Genomic DNA, 21,575 nt, shown 5'->3' with positions numbered 1-21,575 from the left:
TCATAATACTTTCTAGTTTATATACATTCAGAAAATAATTGAAAGGATATATTGGTAACATCTTTAAAAAAAAAAAAACGTATTTGCATTTTATTTTTACCAAGAAGAATTATGCCTTGAAAAAGTATTTCCAATAGTGGTAAACTATTACTGATAATATTACACATTTTCTAGTTTCTCTCCAATTACTCATATTTTTACTGGAGGGAAAGGGAAAATGGTATACACCTACATTTAACCATGATAGTTTTAATGGACTTGCTAAGAAAAGCATTCTGGAGGATCTGAAAACATACACACACAGATATATAACAGAGCTGGAATATAGATAGTAACATTATTTGTGTATGCTTTATAAATTATATATTACTTTGGATATAACATAGCAAAATTTTTTAAAGAAATTTGATAAATAAACCAACATACTTTATTTTCAATAAAAAGGCATAATGGTAAGAATACTTATAGACAGTCTGAATTATTTAACTTTTCACCACATAAATGAAAGGCAAGCCACCTAACAGTACCTACCTGTTGGTAGTTCTGTTGCTTAAGCTGCTCGATTTCAGATTTGTACAATTTGTTTTCATCCTGTACTTCCTATTTTAAAAAAAAATTTTAACATGAATACCTGTGCAGAGATTTTATTTTCCATATAAACTTTTGAAACATACCATACAAGCCAGGAAAATTCTAAAATAGTAGTAATTTTTTTCAAGTGAGAATATTAAGAGTAATAAGCCCTATATTAAAACACAGTATAAGATTAGAATAATTAAATTATTCAGTACCAATCTGGGAGTGGGCAGTCTCACTGGAAGAAAACAGGATCCAGAAACAGATCTAAATACCTATAAGAATTTAGTATGGGGTGACATTTCAGATCAGTAGGGCAAGTTCTAGTAACATTTTGGGCTGGCTATTTCTCTGCTGATAGGACTGTCCTGTACACTGTAGGAGGTTTAGCAGTATCCATGGCCTCCATTCACTATATGCAGTAGCAGCTCTCCACCACTGTGACAACCAAAAAATCTCTAGATACTGCTAAATGTCCCCTGGGGGGCAGAACCACTGCAGTAAAATAATAATGGATTATTTAATAATGTGGCTAGCATTTTTTTCAAGGTTAAATGTTATTCTCATAACTTAAATAAATTACATATGCGTAAGACATCAAACAAAAAAGTAAATTATAAACATATCGAAACACATGAAAATATTTTTATGATCACAGAGTGAAAGATACCTTTCATTCCAAGACTTAACACTCAGGAAAGTATGTTCAATATTAGCTACAAGATGAAGAGATATGGATTTTCAATTTTAACTACCTCTTTCAAAAAGAAAAAAGAAACCGCATAAACCTTTGACCCCAAAATTCACTTCCTGGAATTTTAAATACAGGCAAAGTATTAAAAATGTGTGTTTAAGGATATTCACTGTTGTAACAGGAAACACAACTCTAAATAATCCAGGCATCTGTAAATCAGGATTGGTTATATAAATGAGGACAGATGATACAAGAGAACACCATGAAGCCATTAAAAATTGAAGCCAGAGGGGCACCTGGGTGGCTCAGTCGGTTAAGTGGCCAACTTCCACTCAGGTCATGACCTCACAGTTGGTGAGTTCCAGCCCCACTCTGGGCTCTCTGCAGGCAGCATGGAGACAGCTTCCTATCCTCTGTACCCTCCTCTCTCTCCCCCTCCCCAACTCGCACTCTCTCTCTCTCTCTCTCAAAAATAAACATTTAAAAGAAAGTTGAAGACAGAAACGTGCTTATGTGGAAAGATTTCAAAAACATTAATAATTGAGGGAGAAAAGCCAAATACAAACGTGTGCATGGTTAAACAGTGTTTAAAAAACAAGTACACACCTACACACGTATTTTATGCATGGGCACTTTCTCAAAAGATATACAAATAATTGATAGTTTTCTTAGGAATGAGACCCAGTATCTGCCTGGGAGGAAAGAGTCTCTATCCTATTTTTTGTGTAGTTAAAATTGTTTAAAACATGCAAAGACAAGTCACACAATAATTAATTTTAATTAAATGTATTCACCTGTAACAGCTTTGTTCTGCTAGAAAGATCACTCTCTCTCTCTTTTAGTACAGTTTCTATTCTCTTCATTTCATTTTCCTTTTCTTTCAACCTAGAATTTTTACAAAGATCTGATTCAGTTATACACATAAAAAAGGACAGACTTCTATATCATCTATATAAAAAAAAAAAAAAAAAAAAAAAGATAGCAGAAACAATGCCTAACAGCTCTTTCGCCCCATATTATACCAACTTATAAATTTGTTTTAAAAGATATTATTCCCAGAATCACTCAACTCAAAGTACATCATAAAACTGCTACACTTTATTTCATAGTTAACATTTCTTAAGTATGGCTTTATCTAGGAGAAAAATCTAAAATAAAAAAAATAAAGCCATAGTTAGTTGACCTGGGAATTTACAATATGCCCAAGCCTTTGTGAAGAGATGCTACGTATAATTTAATCTGGTTCTCCCTTAGCCAGCATAGGCATAAATCTTACTCTATCTAGCTCAAGTGAATCCCAATTGCCCTTGTCACCCTATTCAACAGACCTCTAGAGTAGCACTTAATGCTATTAAAATGGTCTGTTTATCTATTTCCTCAGGGCAGGAACCCATCTTGGCCATTTTAGTATTCCCAGTGCCAGAGGGCCTGTAACAGACTCTCAAATATTTGTTGAAATGAACGTTATTTTTGTCCCACCTTAATGTAGAAAGTAAAAAGAATTTCAAGATGTTTATAAGTCTACACGAAAAATGACAAAAGAGCACACATGAAGAACAGGATTAAAAGTCAGGGGGCGGGGGGGGGGGGGGGAACCCCAGCAAAACTTAAATACATACTGCTAAGTGAAAGAAGCTATTCTGAAAGGCTACATTCTGTATGATTCCAACTATATGACATTCTGGAAAAGGAAAAATTATGGAGACGGTAATTATGGAGATCAGTGGTAGCCAAAGATTGGGGATGGAGGTTAGAGGAAGGAAGGGATGAACAGGTAGAGCCAGGAGAGTTTTAGGAAAGTGAAACTATTTTGTATGATACTGTAATGATAGATACATGTCATTATACATTCCTCAGAACCCACAGAATGTACAACACCCTAAGGGAAACTACAGACTTTAGTTAATAACAGTATGTCAACACTGGTTTACCAATTCTAACAAACATACCACACTACTGCAAGAATAAATAACAGAAATTGAGTGGGGGTAGGGGGTATACAAGAACTCTGTACTTTCAGTTTTTTCTGTAAACCTAAAATTGCTCCCCCCAACCAAATTCTATTAATTAAAAAAAGAAAAATATGATGTAGCAATAAATCTAAAAACACATTCTTTAATGACCTAAATACCTATTACAAATGGACCCCAAATGTGTCTCCAAGCTTTCTATTAGCAAATGAAAGCACCTTAACAGTTACACAAGGCCTCCAAGATAAACAATTATGTTACACATATAAGAATTTTAGTGTCAAGAGGAGAGATCTCCTTTGTCTTCAAAAAGACAATGACCTAATATCCTCAATACCTTACTTTTAAAAACACATTTTCAAGGGGCCTCTTCTTAAATATCAATAAAGACTGATAGCATCACATCAAAGCAAAATCTGTTAATTTTATAGTGTGCCAAAAAGATGAAGTCCAGATATCTTTCTTACCACTGTAGACTGATTTAGCTTAAAAGAAGACTTTATAAGGTAAAAATTTTCTAGCATAAACATCTATAAAGACTGGTGATCAGATTTAATATTTTTAGTATTCAGCACAGCATAACTGATAGGACAACAGATACTATTCTCTCCAATAAGCAAGTTACTTTTCTAGAAAGATTCAATCATCTTCATCAAGGCTGTAACTAAGATTATCTTCTGTTTGATTCAGAGCTGTTATACTTTCAAATACAATGATTTCAATTTGAAATAAATTTAACCTGTCTTTAGAATAATTGCATACTTTGTTTAAAAAAAAAAAAAGGACTTTAAATAAAACCAGTCTATATTAGCAGAAAGAAGGTATCAGAAAATGGATTTGAAGGGCTTGGAAAGAATAAAGTCTCCAGGTATCTGAAAGCACTTAAAAGGCCTCTTTTTTATTATGCCAAACAGAGACTGCCCCCCACCCCCTTTTTTTTTTTTTTTTTTTTTTTTTTTTGCCTCTGGGCCATAATTCCTAATTTAACAAAAAATTACTTAAAAGAAACTCAATATGAGTTTTTTTTCCAGAAAGCACTTGAATACGTGCTTTCTGGAAAATTATGAGAAGTTCCTCTTTTAAAATGCTGGCTAAAATTATACTTACACCGTCTCAAGTTCTTCAAATCGTGATGCAGAACATGCCTAAGAAACAGATTCACATTTTTAATTCTAACATTAAAAGATCAGGTACTACCAATACATACATACACACACACACACACATTACACATACATACATAATCACTCACCAATAAAATAAAAATGTAATTAAATGTTCAAATTAGGCTGTTTACAAAACAGACAGAATGAACTTTAACTCAATTTTTAATATCCACCTCTTAAAGGATTACAGATTAATATAACAAACAGATACTGAAGTATGAGTGAAAAAGTAAGGATAGGTAATACTTTTAAACTTAGGTTGACAAATCAGGCAGAAAGACCTAACAAAGATAAAATTTAATTTATTCTATCAACAACAAAATTATGATAAACCAATTTTTATGACAAGGAAACTCAATTTATTTTCTAGTACAATAAAAAAGAGATTTCTCATTTCTTATGTACTATGCTAGTAATCTGTTTACACTATACCTCTTTCAAGTTATGTTGTGCTATCTCCTGAACATGAGCTTTTAAAGATTCATTTTCTTCTTGAAGATCCTGAAAAAGAATTGGTATGAACTGAATTGACATTCAGGTATAAAAAAAGTGTTTATTTTTGTTTTTGACTTCTCACCTGCAACCATTTCGCTCTATTGGCTATGTCTTTCTCCTTGTCTTCTAAAACAATCTTCATGGTATTCATCTGTTCCTCCTTTCCTTTTAATCTGACAATAAGTTAATAAGAAGCATCAGTGAAAATGTTATAGGACTGTACAAACAAAAGTGGAGACTAAAAGATTTTAGGTTGTATTTACAGTCCAGGCTGATACAAAATAAACTAAAAAATAAATATTTTAAGTATACAGGCCAACGTGATTTTGCAGATAATAAGTTGAGAAGTATAGGAAAATTAAAGAAAGAAATTCCATCTATCACTGCAGATCCAGATCTTGAATAAATTAGAGTAGCCCTACTCTCATCCCATATCATTCTGTTTAGGCCAATACCAGCGAATTTAGATAGCTTAGCATCACTGGTCTGGCTATGAATTATATAGCCAGTTTCACAGTGGCTATTAAAATAGGCAAAGAGCAACATCTCAGTTTGAGGTCATATTCGGATTATAAATTATGAAAAATAAGACTTTCCACACTATCCCCATTCCCATCATAAAGTCTATAAGTTAAATCCCAATGGAAAACTTAAGACCATGAGAGCTTTTTGAGATATTACTTCATATTCCTAAAAATATTACTTGAAATTAAAAAGAAGTTATGATTTTCATTATAATTGCATTTGATTTGTATTTGACTTGCATATACTTGTATTTAACTTGTGGAAAAGAGATATTAAAGGAAAATGAAAGAAATGGTACTTACAAGTTCTGAAGCTCCTGAATTTGAGAGGTGATAGACAACTGAAATACAAAGAAAAAACCTTTCAGAAAAAAAGCAATTTATAATCCTTTCAATTTACCTTAAGCCTTATGATAAGCTTTAAAAGGTGTACACTTTAAATTACAAAGATCCTAGCTGAGGGACAGCTGGGTGGCTCAGTCCATTAAGCATCCAACTCTTGATTTTGGCTCAGGTCACGATCTCCCGGTTTGTACAATCAATCCCTGCCTCTGCACTGTCAGCACAGAGCCTACTTGGGATTCTCTCTTTCTCCTCCACCCTCTATGCCCTTCCCCCACTCATAGGTGCGCACATGTGCGCACTTCTCTCTCTCTCACAATAAATAAACATTAAAAAAAAAATCCTAGCTGAATTATTCATGCCAAAATGAGATGTGTTTTGATTTTGCCTTCTCTGGTTTCCAATGACAGTAAGAGTAACAAAATAAAAATATGAACAGTAAATCTGAATAATGTGTTCATTCTCAAGTTGTGAAAATTATAGAGTATTAACTGTACATATACTTCCCTACCGTATCAGAGCTCAAGGACAACTACTCAACAGTACTCTACTTTGTCCTGCTTTTCTCATCATACACAGTAGTTCAATACTACATTTTATCCCTCACTCTCTTCACTGTCCTTTCAGATTTTGTCTTAGATGTCAGTTCCTCAAGAGACTTTCCTAATCTCTCAATCTATATTAGAGAACTGTGATATTTTCATCATACCCTGTTTTGTTCAACACATTATCTTCAATCACTAACATAGTGTTTTCACAAGTAGGAGGAACTCAGGAAATATCGTTGAATAACTGTTGGATGAATCATCTCGTCCACACAATCTCACCATTTTTTCCATGAAGCTTTATCAGATTAAATTCACCCAAACCCTGTATGTCCGGTAATCCCAGCTACCTCTGAAATCCCCCAATGAAGTTTTACTTGGTTCTACAGGCAAAGGTTGAGCAATATTCTATAACAAAACATTTTGATCCATGCAATTTAAAAAAAACAAAAAGGTTAAAAAGATTTACCAAACTGTTTTGTATTTAAGTTGGCAAACTAAAATGAAACATTAATACACAAAACTTCTAGAAAAGAATCTTTAAGAGTTAAAAAATACATTGATATCAAGAACACTTTCTCAAATCAGGCAAAAAATAAATAAAAAGCACATAACCCAAAATACTTACAGCACACTACTGAAAGTTTTTTTCTGAGTAACAAGAAAAAAACCAAATAGCTCATAAATACACATACACTAATAAATCTGTCATGCTATGGCTCTGGGATTTTTACCTGTTGAGCCTTTTCAAGCTGGATATTTCCTATTTCTTCTTTTAGAGCCTCTATTTCCTGTTTCAAATCCTTGACAATGACAAAACAGACAAGATTGGACAATGGAAACATAGAAATTGACATAAAATGCAATGTACAGACAAACACATGAAATTAAATGATATTCACTAAGTTGATAAACAAAAATACAAAACATACAAATTTCTCTTTCTCAATACCTGAATAGTTTTCTCCTTATTAGCAACTTTGAGAACTTCTGCTTCCAGAAGCTCTTCCACAGACTTGATCTTTCCATCCTTTTCATGGATCCTTAGATGAAGAAATGCAGTATTAAACTTTAATAGAAATATCAAGATCCACCAAGACATAACAGAACCAAATCATGAATAGTGCCATCCAAATCAACTCTTCCCATTTTAAGTAAGATAGCAATGTATCTTGCAGATAAGAAGGAAAAAAAAAAAATACTTAAGTCTTTCTAAATGAGAATTAATCAGGATATACCAGATGGCTAAAGCCTATGCACACAAAGAGAAACAGGTGACATGCTCTGAAAGTGCACAGAGGATGTTAAGAATACCCTGAAGAACACTAGGGACAATCAAGTTACTCTCAACAATATTGGCTTCCAGAGTTCTGAAAGCAATGGCAGAACTTCTACACAATAATGGCATCAAACTCATAGACACCTCAAGAGGGTACATGATCTCTCTATCCAGTAAAACCTGTTCTTACTGTTCTTACTGCAAAAAGAGAAAATTAATAATTTGATGCCATAAGTTCAGAAAATAAATAGAATCGATTATAGAAATATATGTTTTAGCAACCACACTACCCTAAGGAAGCACAGCTAAATTCTCTTAATCCACCAGCAAAAAATTCTGGAGTGGAAGGTTAAACTATTAACATACATCAACTGTCTCAATTGCACAAAACAAGATTCACGAGCACTAAGAAAATGGACCAAAAGAGAAAGACCAGTTTAAAAAGGTCATTACTTACACTTTCTTCAGTTCTTCAACTAGAGATGCAAAAGAAACCTGGAAATAGGAGGGCATCCTACTTAGTAATCTGCTCAAAATATAAATGAATTCAGAAACAGAAAAGTATATTATCCTTAAATTTTCCACTATACCAAAATCCAAATGAGAAAAGTAAACCCAGGAATTCTTTCTAGATTTTTTTTAAATGTCATAATAGTGAAAATGAAAAGCACTCTGGAAGTAAGTAGCTTTAAGGGTATTTACAGTTAAGAAAAATCAATAGATAACAAGTTACAATTATTCAATTAATAATTCTAACCACATGAAAAGAAAAAATAACTAGAAAACTGCCCAATTTCAGAGAGCTTCTTCTACTGCTACGTAGAGTCTTGCATTATACTTGTATACGCAAAACCTTTTATTGCCGTAGTAAGCAGCAATGACACCCTATCTAGAGTACTCTACCCAGTGTCTGGTGTACAAGTCAGCATTCAATGAAATGTAGCTTCTAGTACTGTTAATTAAGTCACTAATCATTCAGATGAAAACTCTGACAATTCCACACTGGTGAAGGGAGGAATTAACAACAGATTTGCTCTATTTGAACAAAACAGGTTTGTCCATTGTTTAAAAGAGAACATTGTTTTAAAAGAGAACAGTTGCAAGATCTACTGAATACACTACCTGATCATTTTGCTTAGCCTTTAAGTCTTGAACTTCTTTCGTCAGAGATGAATTTTCTGTTCTTATTGCCTTTTACAAAGACACATAAGCACAACATACTTTTATTTTCTAAAAAATTAGCTATCTTCAAAATACCCTACCTTCTCATTTTTCTTTAGCTGCTTCTTTCCATCTCTGGAAGGTCCAGAAATCTCCTTGTCACTCATGTCTATAATTCTCTAACTTCTAGAGATAGCCAAATGGATCTTTAATTCATTTATGCCCACAAGTATTTCTGCTTATGTTTCCACCACTTTAACAGCATGTTATATACCACTTACCAAGTCATTTCTCCCCCTAAACTCAGATACATCTTTTTAACATTTCTTCCAGAAAGAAGGAATCAAGTCAGTTAAGGCTAATGATAATCACAAAACACTGCTGTAGACTCTCCTTTCCCTGGCTTCCAATACTACCTCATGAACTTATGAAGTCTGCTAGTTATCATTTGGTTATAATTTGGGCAAGGGAGGAAGAAAGGAAGCATATATAAACCATAAAAACAATATCTATTTCATTAAGACAGTGAATGCTACAATCAACTACACATTTTGGTATTCCTAATAAAATGTTACATTTCATGAAAAAAGATATATTCATAAAATGTGGATAACTAATATGAAGTTTCAAAAGCTATGGGGAAAATCTAAAATTATAGTAAATCTCCTTCACGTTCACTAACTACCCCATAAGAAAAACAAATCTATAAAATGCTTTACATTCAGTTCCTCCTCTTTTGTGGCCACCTGAATAAGTCCAGTTTCAAGTAATTCTTCCACTGTCTTCAACTTCTCATCTTTTTCTTGAATGCTAAATTACAAATTTAAAACATATGAATTAACTATTTTTCAAGGTAAATGCTATTACTGCTAAATATTTTACATCAATCAATTCCTGTGTCCATCATTTCTTATAAACTTAATTCTACAAAGGTTTGTGAGGATCTCTGATCATGGTCTAAGGGTACTTCTTTAACAATAAGTAAAACATGTTCAAGTAATACATGCTTACATGCTAGCCTAAACAAAATCACCACCACACATAATGCCACAAACCTAACGTAAGCCCAAATCAAATCACTCAACAGCATATCACCCTCTTCCATTATGAAGTACAAAGAGCATTTTAACAACCTAGATTAATATAGTTAGTAATTCTGTTACCTCAAATTTGGTAGAAATGAGTCATTAAAATATAAAAAGAAAATTTTAAACTCTCACCATTTTTCCATTTGTTCCACAACATCTTTATTAGGCTAAAATAAAAATCACCAAAAAAAGAAAAAAGTTTAATTTTACCAAGTTTGATGAGGTAAAACTAGTTCAGAAACAGAATTCTATGAAAATTATTTAGTTTTAATTAGATCCAAAATTTAGGAAGGCAATCCACACTTGAAGACTGCTGATAATTAAAGAACTATTTAATTCAGAAAACACAAGACAGTAGAGAAGCAATTACAAAAAAGACACAGAAAAAAGATAAGCATAATGGCTAGCAAAATGAATTAGTACCTTATAATTTTTTAATTACTATAAAAGAAAACCTTAAGAATAAGAAGAGAACTTGCTTCTTCTATATCAATTCAATTCTTCAAATATAAAAAACTCAAAGCTCTAAAGCCTTGAAGGCCAGGAAAGAGACTTTGTTCTTTCTTCTTATAATTGACTTTTTTGACTTTTTAAAAACTATGATACAACATATATATGAGCAAGTGCAAAAATCCTGTGTACAAATCAATGAACTTTTAACATGTAAATATTATGTGATTCCACTTAAAACATACAGAATGTTTTAAAACAGACTGTAAACTGCAGAAGCAACCCATGAACGTATTTTCCTTGTAAAGCATTAAAACATGAAAGTTAACTGCTACTTTTAACCACTTTCCTTCTAGCATCTCCCCAGAAACACAGAAGTCCCCACTGCTATAATTTGTGTCCAGAAGAGGGGCTTTCTTCCCCCTTGGCATTTCCAAGCCTTCAGGCAATTAAGCAGCCTACCAAAACAGGCTTGGGGTCTTTTTCCTTGAACATTTTTTCTGCCCATCCCAGTTCCCACTGGTACTCTTTGAATTTTGCTAGTTTCTTACTTTTCCCCCAATTTTATTGTAACCATTTTTCACAAATACTATTAATTTTTCCATTGCTAAATCCAAGTCCTAAGACTCTACTTCTTACATATTTCTAAAAGTAGTCCCCTTTGCTTCAATGCCTGAGGTTAGGCCCTCAGTTTCACTCATCTCGAATATCAAAATACCATACGATCCTTCTCTCTGCCTATAGTCTGTAAAGATTATTTTGTGAGGGGTACAGGAAGAACATCCCAATGGGAAAAACTTTCCTATCATTAGAAAAGAAACAGGAGCTGTCAAAAGTATATTAAGTCAGGTTTATAAACAATGAAAATAAATCATATAATAAGTTTATAAATCTATCAAGATGGGTTTTTTGTCCATTTTTATTTTTGACGAATGCCATCTCACATAAAGATTTAACAAAAAATTTGTAACTATGCATGATGATGGATGTTAACTATTAACTAGACTTATTGTTGTGATCATTTCATATTCTATACACATGTAAGTCATTATGCTGTACACCTGAAACTAATTTGTTATATGTCAATTATCTCTCAACTAAAAAAAAAAAAAAAACAAAAAACAAAACTTTTAACACTATTATCTGCACCTTAATCATTTATTGTATTATATCTTTAGTCCTACATACTTCTCCCCCACACAAATTCAAACACTTCATTGTTACCAGAGTGATCTAAAATGTTAGACAAAACATTTATTCATCCTTGTAATACCCTTCAGAGGTTTACCATAAACAGGCCAGATCAAGTTCATGGTCCTTAAAAAGCATACAAAGTCCTTCATAATTGGGTCTTAGCCAATCTTTCTCTACTTACACCTCAAACTTTACACTTCCACAACATGCCAGTATACTGTGAATACACCAGTCTGGCATACATTCCCATGATTTTTAACACTGTATCCCCTTAGCTTGAACTTCCCGTCAGGGGTTGGGCAATTTTTTTCAATATCAGGTTTAGTTGTTCCTTCTCTGTGGTGCCTCTTCACCCTCACTCTCCTCCAGATAGAATTTATTATCTCTTCCTCTAAACCTGTACCACAGTTCAAGAATTTTATTCATCATACTTTTCTGTATGACACCTCTATCTCCACACTAAGCCACATTCTTGAGAACAGGAACCAAGTCTCATTCATGTCTGTAGCTTCAGCATGTAGGACAATATCCAACAGACTCCATTCATAAATATGTAATGAAATCAATTTCCTTTAACAAGGTTACAGTGTAACAAATACTCTTGGTCAACAGCTCATCAAATAATTCTAAAAAACTGACCAGTTTAGCATCTATCCAACCTTTTTCCTTTATACATAATTGGCCTAATCTAATCCAATTCTGTTCTCCCTAGATGTTCTCCAAAACTACAATTTATGCAATAATAAATCCCTCTACAATAATATACAACCAGGCAACAGGACAAAAAGAAAAACTTCCTACTCCTTATAGTTTTTACTTAATAATTCTGATCACTGAATCTTTAAAATCTACCAAAATAAGAATGAAAACCCTGCTCTTTTGTTAAAAAGAGCTTAAAAAGAAAAAAAAGAAAGAAAAAAGAAAAGATACTTCAGAACCCTGCCTCCCCAGAAGTTTATTTTATTCTGAATAAATGAGATCTTAGTAACTGATTTATTTGTATCATCATCCACAGGCCTGCATCCAAATGGAGCCTTCCCTTCTTTAGTGTATGAACAGGTTACCTTACCTGGTATTTGTTGTCTTTCTGCTTCCTACACCTGAAGAAACAACAACTAGGCACCATTACTGGTTCTTGTTTCAATAAGCTCAATCTTTTTCTCCCAGATAAAAATCCAAAGAGCAAAAGGACTGAACTTTTTTTTATGTAACTAGACTGTTCATCCCTCAACTGTCACTTGGAATTCTGACTGCTAGGTAGGAAGGGGTTAAAAAAAAGGTGGAAATGAAAGAAATTAAGATTACACTAATTTTTCTCTCTCCTTTCACTAGCAATAGCAATAAAAATGAACAGAGAAAAAGCCAAAAAGATGGTTCTATGGTCTGCCAAGTTGAGAGAGAGAAGTTACAACCACAACCAAAACATACCCATCCTAGTTATACGCTTTCTAAACTATTTTTAAAAGACAGAGCTTTAAGAACAAGAAAAATTCTAAGAATTACCAAAGAGAAAATCTTAAATTAGTACCAGTTTTCCCTCCTATCAAATTCTTTTAAATACATTTTTTTAATTTAGATATAAAATTTTGTTCCTTGGATTAAATTGGACTATTCTTCATTCAAGCAAAATCTATCACATGCTAAAGGTTGTCATTTTAACAGAATATCTAAAAGTACACAGAAACCTTAGCAGTAGGTGGAAGGCTGACTCAGTTAAGGTAGAAATTAGAGGATTTTCTTTTTTAATATTAACTTTCACACACATGATGGGGGATTTTACGTAAGATATTAGAATGGCAATTCTTAAGTCCTCATACAATCTTTAAGGAAAAAGAAAAATTTGAGGCTAGTGATTTTGTTCTTACCTAATCAGGGAGAATACATTTTTAGTACAGAACTAAAATATTAAAAGATTTTAAAGTTAAAAGATTTGTAAAGATTCAGGTTTTTGGCTTAAATGTTAAGTGAAAGTAACCAACACCTTTAATACTGGAATTCCAGGGCAGATTCATCTGTTTCTAGACATTTGTTTTACCTTCTATGAAGTTAATTTTAGAAAGTATTTAAAAGCTTATATATTGAAATAGGTGACTCAGAATCTCTGATAAACAACCCAAAATTTACATTCTGCTTTTCTGGGTAAGAATTAACACAACCAAAAATTATCAATCCTATTTCACCTAATCCTAGTCATTAATGTTGCATCTCACACATAGTATTTTATGTTGCTACTAAAATTTTAGATGCTGCCAGCTAATAACCAGAAACTCTGAGGGGGGAAAAGTCTCAGATTTGATGAAATAGATCTCTTATAAACTATGCCACCACAAGGGAATAAGAAGGGGAGGAAAAAAGTAGATTATTTCTTGAAAAGTAAAGAGATGTGAACGAAATACTTCCACAGTATTTGGCACAGCTTAGTAGCTAAACCAATTTAATATCCGCATAATGTAAATTTTAAAATAAAAAAGAGAGCATGCATCTGTGAAAGGAAGTGCTATCATCTGCACTTATGTGCTATCATAACTTCAGCTTCTAATACAGGTTCCCAAATTTAACACTGTTAGAGCAACATTCAAAGTTTCTATTTTAATGTGTCATCTAATATCAAGAGTTTCTAGAATATTTTTAACACTGGAATTTGAAGAGTTATGTATAAGAGAAGTCTGAAGGCAACTAACTCTTAGGAAAAGCCATACAATGGACATTGCCTGGGACTCTAGTTTATGGAGCCATGCTTACTCAGACCACTATATAATTTCGATGGCTTGCTAAAAATACAGAAAAAAGTATGATGACAGTAGAGGGTAGAGAGGAGATGAAAAAAGAAATATCCAAAGGGAGAGGAATTAAGGTTTAAGATACCTGTTAAAGGCCAAGTACCAGGCTAAACACTATACATAAACTTCCCCATTTAAATCTAACATATTCATGATGTAAATAAAATCTCAATGTGAAAGACTTGGAATGAAAGGTCTCAGAAGGGTTAAGCAATTTGATCAACATAATTGCTTTTAAGTGCTGACAGCAAGTGTTAAGCCTACTTACTCTCTTTTTAAGAAGCCACTGTTGCCTTAGAGAAAAAGGTGAGGCTCCAAAAATGTAAGGACTTTTATCCTGAGAGCCAACTGTATCAAAAGGCCTTAAATGCTTTTTATGTATCCTATTACACTTTTTTTTAAAGTGCTTATAAATAGGAGGTTAGCATTAGCTTTCTCTCAGGGAAGAAAAATTCTATTTCCCTTAATTTAGGCACCTGATAAGCACAAGATGAATAGAAATGCAATGAAAAGACTTATCTATCGCTTAAGTAAAACTCCTCAAAAAGAATGCGTTGGTTAATATTTAAGAAGAACCAGATCTTGTTAATATTAGATAGTTCTACCCTGTGATTCACAAAAGCCTTACCTGTTCAGAAACAAGAGTCTGTAGCTTCTGAACTTCTAACTGTAATGCTTTGTTTTGGTCATTTAGAATCTGAAAGAAAGAATCTCAGAGTTTACTGTTTTATTAAGAAAAGGTAACCAAGCAATCATCTGAATGGGTTAAAAAAAAAAAAAAACAACCCATATTATTCAAGTACTCATAAAGTGACAAGTGAATTATATACAAATGTAATACAAATCTCATGTGGTTTCATTTTCCAGTTTCAATGAATATATATTTCCAAAACACAGAAACACAGTACTAATATATAAAGTACATGTACAATTGATGAGGGAAACAAAGGTAAGAGAAATGTAGCTTAAATTAAATTTCCTTACAACTTGCAGCCCACTGATAAACTCCTGAAACCTGCAGAGCGTGACCTTCCTCAAGAAACTCATTGCTGCCTTGGTGCCTTAATGTTTATGTTTCATTAAAAACTAAAAGTAACCTTATCTTAACAGCAGCTAGTCCCCTCAAGATCCTGAAAGCCTTGCTTCAAAATTCCTTAGAAACTTACTTCCTCCACTCCCTCCACAAACTTAAAAGTATATAGTCACACCTCACAATCCCAGTGCAGTTCTTTCTGCCCCCGGGTCATGTCCCCACGCTTTAATAAAATCACCTTTTGCACCAAACGCCTCAAGAATTGTCTTAGGCGTGTACTCATGAACCCCACTTTAAATTTCATCACAATGAAAATCAAAATCATCAGTTTCTACTGAGCCCCCAAATCAGTCACGTGCTTTATCTGAAAACAGTATTAATACTGTGCTTAGAATTATTTCATGTGTATTTCAAAGAATTCAGTTTGTGCCACTGGATTCTGGGAAATCCTGCCTTGATAAGTGAGTAAATATGGGATTCTTATAAAATAAATGCAAAAAGGGGCGCCTGGGTGGCTCAATCGGTTAGGTGTCCAACTTGGGCTGAGGTCATGATGTCGCAGTCCATGGGTTGGAGCTCTACATCGGGCTCTGTGCTGAAGACTCAGAGCCTGGAGCCTGCTTCGAATTCTGCATCTCCCTCCCTCCCTCTCTCTCTCTCTCTCTCTCTCTCTGCCCCTCCCCCACTCATGCTGTCTCTCGCTCTCAAAACTAAATAAACATAAAAAAGATCTAAAAAAATAAAATAAATGCAAAAAGAAGAATGCAAATCTCATGCACATGAAGAGATGCACCCTAGTGATAAGAATGCTTTACAATCCTCAAGCTGAGCAGCCATGACCAGAAACTGACACAATGGAGGCAGTTAAAATCATCACAAACTAAAAACTACAAACACTGAGGCAAAACGAGTTTCAAACGTCTATTATAAGAACAGATAAGATAGTCTATGGGGCACCTGGGTGGCTCAGGTCATGATCTCGCCCTTCCTGAGTTCGAGCCCTGCGTCAGGCTCTATGCTGACAGCTCACAGCCTGCAGCCTGCTTCAGATTCTGCGTCTCCCTCTCTCTCACTACCCCTCCCCCCGTTTGTGCGCTCTCTCAAAAAAAAATAAACATTAAAAAACAAACAAAAAAAGGAACAGATAAGATAGTCTAGACAAGAAGTACATGATAAAATGCACTGGTTGTAAAAGCCCCCAAATAAACTATAGTCACACTGCATCAGACTGATTTCATATAAAAACTAGTATTTCTAGGGGACACCTAGGTGCTCAGTGGGTTGATTTTGGCTCAGCGATGCAGAGCACAGAGCCTGCCTTGGATTCTCTCCCTCTCCAGCCCTCTGCCCCTCCCCCCGCTCATGCTCACTAGCATGCTCTCTTAAATAAAAAAATTAAAAAAAACCCTAGTATTTCTAGATTCACTTCAACTGAAATTGTATAAGGTCGTTCTAAGCTCAGCTGACAAGCTTAATCACACACCTTAAATTCTTCCATTTTGTTTGAAATTTCACATTGCAGCTGTTCTTCAAGCAATCTTATTTGATCATCCTTAACATGAATACTACGAGAAAGAAAATCAATTGAAATACTTCATACATTCATAAAGTTTACACAAATTACATGCACAACTATCAGTTATGAGTAGCAGTAATTTCTGCAATTGAACATAAATGTAGGATGGCTCCATATACAGCAATACTTCAATCACCTTTTCTGCATTTTCTCCAGTTCACGTGCAGCAGCAGCCTGTGTTTGAAATGAGATGAGAACTGCATTATTTCTCAGGAAACACTCAAAACTATTTGTTCACTTAGTTTTATATACTGAAAAGCTACATTTTCATATATCTGGGAGTAAATAAAAGTTAAAGCAATATCCTACAGATTTCTGTAATACTTTTTGCTGTCCCAATATTCTATACTTCTCGCTGATCAAATTTTACCCTAATAAAGATATACAGTTTTTTGATTCAACGGCAGAAGGCTAAAACAAATCAGCACATTAAGAATGTTGTAATTGATTCCTTGGAGACCCTAAAAGTGATCAACTCATTTGATCGAACATTAGTTTCAACATGAAAACAGCAATATCTAGGTGGGTTGTGAGAGTCATGGTCAAATAGAAGAGGCTTTCAACAATAAACATTAGGTGAACACAAGTAACCATTATATTTACTATGTATATGAAATTAGGACTTGCAATACCAATGCAAGTAAGTATAGACTAACTGAAATTCTGAGGTGAATGTTCAACAGCAATGAAGATTTACCTACCTGTTCATTTGCCAGCGCCTGTAACTTTTGCACTTCAGCTTTTAATAAGAAATTCATATTTTGTGTATCCTACAAGAAGGAAAAATATTAAAAAATACTTAATATAATTAACTCTAAAGTTTGTAAAGCATCTCTTCTACCTAAGCAAAGATCTCAAATTACAATTTCTTAAAACAGAAAGAGAAACCATATCCTGTTACGTAGCATGTTTCCCAAATTACCGTGAATTATAGCATATGAGAAAAGTCTTCTCAACTTTTCTTAGAAGGCTAAAGAGGATTTTGTAGAAAAGACATAGGCACTTTTAAAACGAATGCAGGGTATTTTCCATTCTTGATAGACATTCATACTGATTACCATCACAAATTCAATGCCTATAAAATACTGTTGCCATTTGTAAGAATTACTGTACCTTAAGTTCCTCCTCTTTACTTGTTAAATGATCATGTTCATTTGCTAAAGAATCTTCGGTCTGTTTTATCTGCTTATCCTTTTCAGCAATCCTTTAACAGGAAATACATTTGTACATTCAATAAACATTTACAAGTCAAGTCACAGCTCAAGGGATTAAAAGCCTTAAATATTTGTCATGCTTATTTAAATAGTTTCTCATGTAGCCATACCCTCCATTTCTATAGCTCCTTTCAGTTTAGTAATAACTATCATATGTATTACTACAACTCCCTAAAATACATACCCCTATTTTAAAACTTGAGGTGAAAAGAAGTAATTTGTTTAAGCTTACAAACCTGGCAATGCCAAAGCCAGATTTCAGGTCTTCTGAACTCGAGCAATTCATGTCTAAGCAAATTAAACAATACACTAAAAACAGAACCTTGTTTTGGGTATACCACCATATAGTTAAGATACAGAGTGGGTACAACTACTTATTAGACACAAAAGTAATTTACTTCCATTAATCTCAAATCACAATTCTCTCTTACATAACTGCTAAAGTCCAAATAAAAGAAAGGTTCCTCAACTCTTTTACAGTAAGGACATAAAACACAAAATGTGCAATGTTTAGGAACTCAACTCACTGATGGAGGGAAGAGAGCAAAGTCGCTCCAAATCTAGTTGGGAGTATTTTCGGAACAAGTTAGAACATAAAATAAATCCTAAGTGTTGATAAAACAGGTATCAGTTAGTGGTAACTAAGTAATTATAAGAGAAGTGTAGAAAGGCAGGCTTACACTTTATGTAATTCTTCTGCCAGAACTGAAGCAGAGGTCTAAGAAAGAAGAACAGTGTCAACATAAAAGCATTTAAAAGAAAGTTTAAAAGTTGTACAATAATCAAATAGAGCTTCAAAAATTAAAAGAAATTAACGTACATCAAGTTGTTAGAGGAGTATCTGGCCCATCATGAATGTTCAATAAATAGTAGCTATTATTCTGAAAGCAACTTTGATCACTAACAAACAGTATTAAGGAATTAGATAGCACAGAACAGTTCAAATAAAACAAACTGCCAGGCCTGGGAACTGTATAACTGACAAATAACAAATACATAGGAAAAATATCCAGAAAGGCCATTTTTCATCTTATCTTAGTAACTATTTCCAATAATGAAATGATACAGTTCATGATTAAGGTAACAACCGAGTCATTTGGTAATACACATGCTCATCTTCACTTTTCAAAAACATACTGGTAGCAGTCTCTAAATATTTAATTCCTGATAAATTTTCTAGAGCTACCTCTCAGCTAATAACAAGATTTCAATCCACTCTGAGTTGATAATTTATATATACATGTATATTTCATATAGATAGACACCCTTTCCTATAGTAAATAATTCTTACCCAATTCATTTTAGATGATAGTTTCTACAAAGAAAGCAACTAGAAAAAAACAAAAAACAAAAATGTCCCAAAAGTTTGGGAGTTTGACTTTGCATAAACCTTAAAAACAAATTGTTAACATTAAAACTGCTTTTTAACACAGAAAAGTGACTTCTATGCTAAGCTAATACTTTCTCCACAATTTTTTGAATTTTATTTTATTTTATTTTATTTTATTTATTTTTTTTTTTTTCAACGTTTATTTATTTTTGGGACAGAGAGAGACAGAGCATGAACGGGGGAGGGACAGAGAGAGAGGGAGACACAGAATCGGAAACAGGCTCCAGGCTCTGAGCCATCAGCCCAGAGCCTGACGCGGGGCTCGAACTCACGGACCGTGAGATCGTGACCTGGCTGAAGCCGGACGCTTAACCGACTGCGCCACCCAGGCGCCCCAATTTTTTGAATTTTAAAGTTGAGGAATTGAAACCGAAATTCACAGTATGTATATAGTAAGTACTGAGAAATAAGTACTTAGAAGCTTTTTTTCTTTTTCTTAATGTTTTATTATAGAGATATATGCTTTAGAATATATCTATGTGGCACAGCAATGTTGCCAAAGAGTAACAGGTCTAACAACACAACTGGCAAAACTCTGGAAGGTATTCCTACTTACTAAACAGAAGTATAAGTTTTAAAGTGAATTTTTGCATATATAACCTGAGATTAATATATATTATATTAACGTACTGCTACCCTCTGAGGGTATATAAAGTTTTCCCTTATGGCTAGTTAATATTCAGCAAGCATTTTTAATACATAAACCACTATTCTTAACACCATTTGGCCAATTTCTTCTGTTTTGTGTCAAGATTATCAACATTTTTTCCTCCTATGGTAAAAACTCTCCATTAGTTGGATTTGGATTTCTTTCTTGGTGTTTTCCCATAGCACTATACATAATTATCAGAGTGCTGAGCAATCAGGATCATCACTGTTGACTGACTAGTCTCCCAACTACTAATCCTGTGCTTGGCACTCAACAGGCATTCAGATGACTATTTAAATGGCTAGGAAGCTATCAGTAAGGAAACAAACAAACAAAAAGCAGCAGCTGTTAGTAATGATAAACAACATTTTAAAAAGCACGATTACCTGGGCTGCTATCTGGGAATGGAATTGTTGAATTTGAGCTTTCAAAGCCTCGTTCTGCTCCAAAATATCCTTTCATAAATAGCAACCAAAAAGGAGAGAGGAGAAAAGTGTGCTGTTAACAAATACACCAACATATATGAACAAAATAAGGTATAAACTTCTGCTTATCTTTAAAAAGGCATTCTTAGATTCCAAAAGGCATAATTTAAACAACAATCACTAGGCACCTATTTTGAGAGTTGATTTATAAGGTATAAATTAATAATAAGTTGTGCTGTTCGTAATCTAACACAAAGAATTTAAAACTGTGCTTAAAGAGGACATCTTTAAGCACACAAACACACCATATCATGACAACTGCTTAAAGATTAAGCTATAATTACTCATCAACACTCCAGAATTAGGATAAAGTAGACCAACTTTTCTCTTCTACAGAGACACATCCAGCCACTGCCCACCTTTATTTTTTAAAAAGAGGGAAAATTAGGGGCACCTGGGTAGCTCAGTCAGTTGAGCATCTGGGTTTGGCTCAGGTCATGATCTCAGTTTGTGAGTTCGAGCCCTATATCTGGCTTGCTGCTCTCAGCATAGAGCCTGCTTCAGATCTTCTGTCTTCCTTCCTCTCTCCCATACTTGTGCTCTCTCTCAAAAATAAACGTTTAAAAAAATTAAAAAATTAAATAAAATAAAAGCAAGGGAAAATCAGATACCTGAACTTGCATCTGTAAAGATTCTTCTTTGGTCACCCTTTTTTGCTCCGATTCCATTAACTGCATTAGTCTTTGCTCCAACTGTTGTTTTGATACCAAGGTATCTGTAAGCTTACTATGAAGACTCTGTACTTCATTTTCTTTGGCCACAAATTTACTCTGTAAATCTGTAACAGAACATTGCATTTTACAAAGGTCTCTTCCTTTGCTTGGTACTACTACTCATCTTTAGCGCAGGCATTATCTCCTCTAGAGAACACACCTTGAATCTTTCCTCTTCTTCCCCTCGCACATGGCTCCCCTGAGCAGCCTTGGTTTACCTAATCACAGAACCTGCCACTCTGTACTAACTC

General features: G+C 33.8%; 1 protein-coding gene across 9 annotated transcripts in view; it reads right to left on the bottom strand.

Annotated features, from left to right (window-relative positions):
• The window catches only part of KTN1 (kinectin 1), a 108,557-nt gene that overhangs the window by 27,153 nt on the left and 59,829 nt on the right, over positions 1–21,575 (bottom strand). For 4 of the 9 annotated variants that reach the window (XM_058739125.1, XM_058739130.1, XM_058739129.1 and 1 more), the window contains exons 11-30: positions 21,223–21,389; positions 20,513–20,581; positions 18,768–18,805; positions 17,987–18,077; positions 17,575–17,643; positions 17,010–17,047; positions 16,781–16,862; positions 14,893–14,961; positions 9,973–10,007; positions 9,472–9,562; positions 8,714–8,782; positions 8,049–8,086; positions 7,265–7,355; positions 7,047–7,115; positions 5,729–5,766; positions 4,984–5,074; positions 4,839–4,907; positions 4,348–4,385; positions 2,065–2,155; positions 532–600 (exon numbers count right to left, since the gene is read on the bottom strand). In XM_058739125.1, coding sequence (XP_058595108.1) covers positions 532–600; positions 2,065–2,155; positions 4,348–4,385; positions 4,839–4,907; positions 4,984–5,074; positions 5,729–5,766; positions 7,047–7,115; positions 7,265–7,355; positions 8,049–8,086; positions 8,714–8,782; positions 9,472–9,562; positions 9,973–10,007; positions 14,893–14,961; positions 16,781–16,862; positions 17,010–17,047; positions 17,575–17,643; positions 17,987–18,077; positions 18,768–18,805; positions 20,513–20,581; positions 21,223–21,389 — 1,412 coding nt within the window. The remainder of the gene's footprint in view (positions 1–531; positions 601–2,064; positions 2,156–4,347; positions 4,386–4,838; positions 4,908–4,983; positions 5,075–5,728; positions 5,767–7,046; positions 7,116–7,264; positions 7,356–8,048; positions 8,087–8,713; positions 8,783–9,471; positions 9,563–9,972; positions 10,008–14,892; positions 14,962–16,780; positions 16,863–17,009; positions 17,048–17,574; positions 17,644–17,986; positions 18,078–18,767; positions 18,806–20,512; positions 20,582–21,222; positions 21,390–21,575) is intronic. The other 5 variants (XM_058739126.1, XM_058739131.1, XM_058739132.1 and 2 more) reach the window with 2 other exon arrangements.

This window comes from Neofelis nebulosa, chromosome 7 (genome assembly GCF_028018385.1).
Source record: "Neofelis nebulosa isolate mNeoNeb1 chromosome 7, mNeoNeb1.pri, whole genome shotgun sequence".
Lineage (NCBI taxonomy): Eukaryota > Metazoa > Chordata > Mammalia > Carnivora > Felidae > Neofelis > Neofelis nebulosa.
This window is presented reverse-complemented; position numbering and strand designations above follow the sequence as displayed.